The sequence below is a fragment of the Carcharhinus amblyrhynchos genome, unplaced genomic scaffold (genome assembly GCF_965287045.1).
Source record: "Carcharhinus amblyrhynchos unplaced genomic scaffold, sCarAmb.v2.hapA scaffold_953, whole genome shotgun sequence".
Lineage (NCBI taxonomy): Eukaryota > Metazoa > Chordata > Chondrichthyes > Carcharhiniformes > Carcharhinidae > Carcharhinus > Carcharhinus amblyrhynchos.
This window is the reverse complement of record NW_027650693.1, coordinates 43,563-50,561: the sequence shown is the minus strand read 5'-3', so window position 1 is coordinate 50,561 and position 6,999 is coordinate 43,563. Positions and strand designations below refer to the sequence as shown.

Here is a 6,999-nt window from a genome sequence, read left to right as displayed (position 1 = left end):
GAGCAGGAGTGGGCCATCTAGCCCCTCGAGCCTGCCCCGCCATTCAATAAGATCATGGCTGATCTGAAGTGGATCAGTTCCACTTTCCCGCTTTCTCCCCATAACCCTTAATTCCCCAATCAAAATCTATCTACCCGTGACTTAAATATATTCAGCGAGGCAGCCTCCACCACTTCAACGGGCAGAGAATTCCAGAGATTCACCACCCTTTGAGTGAAGAATTTCCTCCTCAACTCCGATCTAAACTGCACCACCCCCCCAACCTTATTTTGAGGCTGTGCCCTCTAGTTCTGTTTTTCTTTCTAAGCAGGAAGAATCTCTCTACCTCTACCCTATCTATCCCCTTCATTGTCTCTATAAGATCCCCCCCCTCAGCCTTCTAAACTCCAACGTGTACAGACCCAGTCTATTCAATCTGTCTTCATAGGCTAACCCCCTCATCTCCGGTATCAGTCTAGAGAACCTCCTCTGCACTCCCTCCAAGATCAATATATCCTTCTGCAAGTGCGGCGAGCAAAACTGCACACAGTACTCCAGCTGCGGCCTCACCAGTGCCCTGTACAGTTGCAGCAAGACCTCCCTGCTTTTATATTCTATCCCCCTCGCCACCTGCACACAGACACACACCCCCACCACACAGACGCTCAACACCACCCCAGCACACAGACGCTCAACACCACCCCCGGCGCACAGACAGACACACCCGCTCTCCAGCAGAGAAAACGACCCATCCAACCTCTCACAAGTAGATGTGGAGTCAACATGGCAGCATTAGACACAGGGCAGATAGGGGCAAGGGGTGGGGCTGTGTTGGGGAAAGGTGGGGGGGGGGGGGGGGGGGAGAGCGGATGTGCTGGAATTTTAGGGCAAGTTGCAGCAGTGACCCACTTCCCCCCGGCCTACAGAAGATCGCACAGCAAGATCCCAGAATGTAAGCAGGAGGAGAGACAGGGAACCCCAAACACTCAGTGTGGACAATCACCGGAGTCTGCCCAGGGAGGCTGAGCTGTCTCCTTGCCCTCAGTGTGGATACAAGGAGTTCTCACCCCCCCCCTCCCACCAACCCGCCCGGCCATCAACTCTCAGGGTAGGGCATACGTGCTGGGTAAGGGGGAAGATGGAGGGTGCAGACACTGAGGGGAGGTAGCCGGGAGTGGGGTCAGCAACACACAGAACAGAGAATAAGAGAGCAGAATCACACTAACATGTCGGAGAGGACAAGTGGGCAGAGCAGAAGGAATCGTCATCCTCGTTGCCATAGAAACCAAGGCTACCTTTGGTCTCGTCGGGGGTGACCAGCGGGGGCGCGATGTCCGGCAGCTCCTCCTCCCCAGACTGCAGGCCGCTGCCTCGCAACTGGGAGATGTCCAGCTCATCTGGCATCTCAATAGAGACATCTGTAAAACAGCACCAGAGAGTGAGAGAGCGAGACAGAGAGCGAGCGAGAGGGGGTGGAGGGATAGAGAGAGAGAGCGAGCGAGAGGGGGTGGAGGGATAGAGAGAGAGAGCGAGCGAGAGGGGGTGGAGGGATAGAGAGAGAGAGCGAGCGAGAGGGGGTGGAGGGATAGAGAGAGAGAGCGAGCGAGAGGGGGTGGAGGGATAGAGAGAGCGAGCGAGCGAGAGGGGGTGGAGGGATAGAGAGAGAGAGCGAGCGAGAGGGGGTGGAGGGATAGAGAGAGAGAGCGAGCGAGAGGGGGTGGAGGGATAGAGAGAGAGAGCGAGCGAGAGGGGGTGGAGGGATAGAGAGAGCGAGCGAGCGAGAGGGGGTGGAGGGATAGAGAGAGCGAGCGAGCGAGAGGGGGTGGAGGGATAGAGAGAGCGAGCGAGCGAGAGGGGGTGGAGGGATAGAGAGAGCGAGCGAGCGAGAGGGGGTGGAGGGATAGGGAGAGAGAGCGAGCGAGAGGGGGTGGAGGGATAGAGAGAGAGAGCGAGCGAGAGGGGGTGGAGGGATAGAGAGAGAGAGCGAGCGAGAGGGGGTGGAGGGATAGAGAGAGAGAGCGAGCGAGAGGGGGTGGAGGGATAGAGAGAGAGAGCGAGCGAGAGGGGGTGGAGGGATAGAGAGAGAGAGCGAGCGAGAGGGGGTGGAGGGATAGAGAGAGAGAGCGAGCGAGAGAGGGTGGAGGGATAGAGAGAGAGAGCGAGCGAGAGGGGGTGGAGGGATAGAGAGAGAGAGCGAGCGAGAGGGGGTGGAGGGATAGAGAGAGAGAGCGAGCGAGAGGGGGTGGAGGGATAGAGAGAGAGAGCGAGCGAGAGGGGGTGGAGGGATAGAGAGAGAGAGCGAGCGAGAGAGGGTGGAGGGATAGAGAGAGAGAGCGAGCGAGAGAGGGTGGAGGGATAGAGAGAGAGAGCGAGCGAGAGAGGGTGGAGGGATAGAGACAGAGCAAGTGAGAGAGGGTGGAGGGATAGAGAGAGAGAGTGAGCGAGGGTGGAGGGATAGAGACAGAGTGAGCGAGCAGGGAGGGAAAGGGAACCAAAAGAGGTGGGGTGGAGAGGGGACGAGAGGGGCAGCGGGACAGGTTCACTTTCCAAGCTTCTTACCCAGTTTCTTTGGCACCCAGTCCAGTCCAAACGTAAACTTTTTAATCTGGATCACCAGATAGTCAGGGAAAGAGGCAAAGCGAGTCTTCCTGGAGAAGCAGAAAGGACACGGTGGTTAGTGACGGCCACATCAAACCTCAACCCATCACGGGGGGGGAGCCAGAGCAGGGGCAGCAGGTGGCGGGGGGGGGGGCCAGAGAGTGGGAGACACAGACAGGGAGACGAGGGGAGGGGAGACGAGGGGTGGGGGGGAAAAGAGTCACTATCTGCTCGATCGGCTGCTTCACCTACTTCACCGCGACGGACTTTGCGAGGAGAGCGGTGCTCCAGAAGTCATCGACCTGCTCGGGTTCGGCGTAGGTCTGCAGGCACGACTCGAAGGGAATCTTGGCTCGCACCATTTCCAGCAGCGTGTTCTTCTCGTCCGCCTCGCGCTTCCTCACCTCGTACTCGGCCAGCTCCTCTGTGGAGAGGACGGGGGAGGGGGGGGGAGACACAACGTGAGCGTCAGCGAGACTCTCTCAGAGAGGGGGGGGGGGGGGGGGGAGAGGCTCAACTCAGGGTTACAGAGTCACAACGTCCCACCCTCACAGCACCCCCCCCTCCCCGCCAATCCCCGTTACCCCTCCCCACCCTGACAGTTCCCATTACCCTCACACACCCCCGGCCCCGACAGTCCCCGTTACCCTCACACCCCCCCCCGCCCCGACAGTCCCCGTTACCCTCACACCCCCCTCCCCGCCCCGACAGTCCCCGTTACCCTCACACCCCCCCCCGCCCCGACAGTCCCCGATACCCTCACAGAACCAACCCCGCCCCCGGCGGAGTCGGAGGGAGAGAGGACGGGGGGAGAGCCAGACAGAGAGGACGGGGGGAGAGCCAGACAGAGAGGACGGGGGAGAGCCAGACAGAGAGGACGGGGGAGAGCCAGACAGAGAGGACGGGGGAGAGCCAGACAGAGAGGACGGGGGAGAGCCAGACAGAGAGGACGGGGGAGAGCCAGACAGAGAGGACGGGGGAGAGCCAGACAGAGAGGACGGGGGAGAGCCAGACAGAGAGGACGGGGGAGAGCCAGACAGAGAGGACGGGGGAGAGCCAGACAGAGAGGACGGGGGAGAGCCAGACAGAGAGGACGGGGGAGAGCCAGACAGAGAGGACGGGGGAGAGCCAGACAGAGAGGACGGGGGAGAGCCAGACAGAGAGGACGGGGAGAGCCAGACAGAGAGGACGGGGGAGAGCCAGACAGAGAGGACGGGGGAGAGCCAGACAGAGAGGACGGGGGAGAGCCAGACAGAGAGGACGGGGGAGAGCCAGACAGAGAGGACGGGGGAGAGCCAGACAGAGAGGACGGGGGAGAGCCAGACAGAGAGGACGGGGGAGAGCCAGACAGAGAGGACGGGGGAGAGCCAGACAGAGAGGACGGGGGAGAGCCAGACAGAGAGGACGGGGGAGAGCCAGACAGAGAGGACGGGGGAGAGCCAGACAGAGAGGACGGGGGAGAGCCAGACAGAGAGGACGGGGGAGAGCCAGACAGAGAGGACGGGGGAGAGTCAGACAGAGAGGACGGGGGGGGAAGGAAGTTGAGGGGGGTGGTGGGAGTCGGGGAGGGAGGAGAGTTGGGGGAGGAGCAGTCGGAGAGGTGGGCACAGGGAGAGGGAGAGCACTGGGTGACCCTGTCCGCTCTAACCTTTGTTGATGGCTGCCTCCATGGGCACAGGCAGCTGCATGATGTAGTCCACCCGCTGCGTGTACTTCACCTTCCCTGAAGCCAGGCAGTTAATCCTCTCCTCCACCAGGAAGCGGAAAGCCTCGTTGGGATTCTCCGAACTCCGGCAGTTCCTCTGCAGGGACAGGAGACACGAAGGGACTGACACACGGGCAACGGAAGGAAAATAAACGATCCCGGCCTGGGGAGGGAGAGCGGAAACCCAGGCCGGGATACGGGGACATCGCGGGTGTGAATGGACAGGGACTGATTAAACACCGGGATACGGGGGCATCGCGGGTGTGAATGGACAGGGACTGATTAAACACCGGGATACGGGGGCATCGCGGGTGTGAATGGACAGGGACTGATTAAACACCGGGATACGGGGACATCGCGGGTGTGAATGGACACACACTGATTAAACACCGGGATACGGGGACATCGCGGGTGTGAATGGACAGGGACTGATTAAACACCGGGATACGGGGACATCGCGGGTGTGAATGGACAGGGACTGATTAAACACCGGGATACGGGGACATCGCGGGTGTGAATGGACACACACTGATTAAACACCAGGATACGGGGGCATCGCGGGTGTGAATGGACAGGGACTGATTAAACACCGGGATACGGGGACATCGCGGGTGTGAATGGACACACACTGATTAAACACCGGGATACGGGGACATCGCGGGTGTGAATGGACACACACTGATTAAACACCGGGATACGGGGACATCGCGGGTGTGAATGGACACACACTGATTAAACACCGGGATACGGGGACATCGCGGGTGTGAATGGACACACACTGATTAAACACCGGGATACGGGGGCATCGCGGGTGTGAATGGACAGGGACTGATTAAACACTGGGATACGGGTCATCGCGGGTGTGAATGGGCACACACTGATTAAACACCGGGATACGGGGGCATCGCGGGTGTGAATGGACACACACTGATTAAACACCGGGATACGGGGGCATCGCGGGTGTGAATGGACAGGGACTGATTAAACACCGGGATACGGGCAATTGCCCCTTTTGTGTCTGGGAGATTAGCTGGGTAAATGCATGGGGTTACGGTAATAGGGCCTGAGTGGGATTGTTGTTGGTGCAGGATCAATGCGCAACATGAGCGATTGGGGTCTCGGGATTATGGGGAGAGAAAGCAGCAATGTGGGATTAGATTTGGGATTGATACAGGGCTATGGGGAGAGAGCGGGACAGTGGGATTAGTTTGGGGATTGATACAGGGCTACAGGGAGAGAGCGGGGCAGTGAGATTAGTTTGAGGATTGATACAGGGCTATGGGGAGAGAGTGGGACAGTGGGATTAGTTTGTGGATTGATACAGGGCTACGGGGGAGAGAGCGGGGCAGTGAGATTAGTTTGAGGATTGATACAGGGCTATGGGGAGAGTGTGGGGGCGGTGTGATTGTGGGAAGAGATCAGGAATGTGGGATTGGTTTGGGATTATGACAGGGCCGGGTATGGACTCTCACCTCCACCATGTTGATGAAATGTAGGAAGAATTCCTGAGCATCTTGCTGTCGGTTTGTGGAGAATTCCGGGTGTCCCTTCCCGACTAGTGATTTGAACATTCGAGGAGCAATACCGTCCAGCTCGACCTGCAGACCAGGTAAAAGTGTCAGTCTGACGGGTGCACAGTGCGATCCCGCGCAGCCAAAATCACACGCACCATTGCGTCCTCACAACACACATGCAGACGCACAGGCACGCACCAGCACACCGCCCCCCTCCACCCCCGCACAGGCGCGCACCAGCACACCCCCCCCCCCACCCCCGCACCTGCACCCCCTCACAGGCACGCACCAGCCTCACCCACCCCTGCACAGGTGCGCACCTGCACAGACACCTTTAACAATGTGCCCTCTGCTGGATAATGTCAGTCTCACACTCACAGACACTGAAGGGGTGGTGGGGAGGGGGGGGCAGGAAGGCAGGGCACAGGAGTAGCAAGTGGGGCTACGCACATCGACACGTAGCCGAAAGGAAAAGCACGTCTGCTTACCTTCTCCGCGTCAGGGTCAGAGTCGTCTGTTTCTGGAGGGGGTTTGGAATGCTCCCCGGACAGTAAACCGAAGCCTAATTTTGCTCTGTGAAACACAGAGAGAGAGAGAGAGAGAGAGAGAGAGAAAAGCAGACAGAACATTCAATAACACAGACACCCAGCCAGTTAGCACAACAAAGTGCTCAAACTCAAACACCAGCAGCGACCAACTCCCCAAGACAATCCGTCAGCAGAGGGGTGGCACAGTGGGTTAGCGTTGCGGTCTCTCAGCTCCGGGGACCCGGAATCGATTCCCGGCTTGGGTCACTGTCTGTGCGGAGTCTGCACATTCTTCCCCCAGCCCCCGTGTCTGCGTGGGTTTCCTCCGGGTGCTCCAGCTCCTTCCCACAGTCTGAAAGACGCGCTGGTTAGGGTGCACTGGCCGGGCTAAATTCTCCCTCAGTGTAACCCGAACAGGCCCCGGGGCGCGACGATGAGGGGATTTTCACAGTAACTTCACCGCAGTGTTTATCTAAGCCTACTTGTGGCACTAAAAAATAAACTTTAAAGATAACAGAGACTGGGAGAGCGCGGGCAGGGGTGAGGGGAGACAGAATGTTGGGGGGAGGGGGAAGAGAGACAAGGAAGGATGGATGGATTGGGAGGGGGGGGTGGGTGGGGTAGAGGCGCAGAGAGGACAAGACCCGATCAGGCCGGACAGAGAGGCTGGACCACC

The 6,999-nt window shown here is 59.2% G+C and overlaps 1 protein-coding gene across 1 annotated transcript in view; it reads right to left on the bottom strand.

Moving 5' to 3' along the window:
* Window positions 1-1,205: 1,205 nt before the first annotated feature.
* The window catches only part of usp5 (ubiquitin specific peptidase 5 (isopeptidase T)), a gene marked incomplete at its 3' end in the record, with an annotated part of 32,040 nt that continues 26,246 nt past the window's right edge, over window positions 1,206-6,999 (bottom strand). The window contains exons 10-15 of the mRNA XM_080184811.1: window positions 6,285-6,369; window positions 5,755-5,880; window positions 4,226-4,379; window positions 2,830-3,001; window positions 2,539-2,627; window positions 1,206-1,397 (exon numbers count right to left, since the gene is read on the bottom strand). Coding sequence (XP_080040937.1) covers window positions 1,206-1,397; window positions 2,539-2,627; window positions 2,830-3,001; window positions 4,226-4,379; window positions 5,755-5,880; window positions 6,285-6,369 — 818 coding nt within the window. The remainder of the gene's footprint in view (window positions 1,398-2,538; window positions 2,628-2,829; window positions 3,002-4,225; window positions 4,380-5,754; window positions 5,881-6,284; window positions 6,370-6,999) is intronic.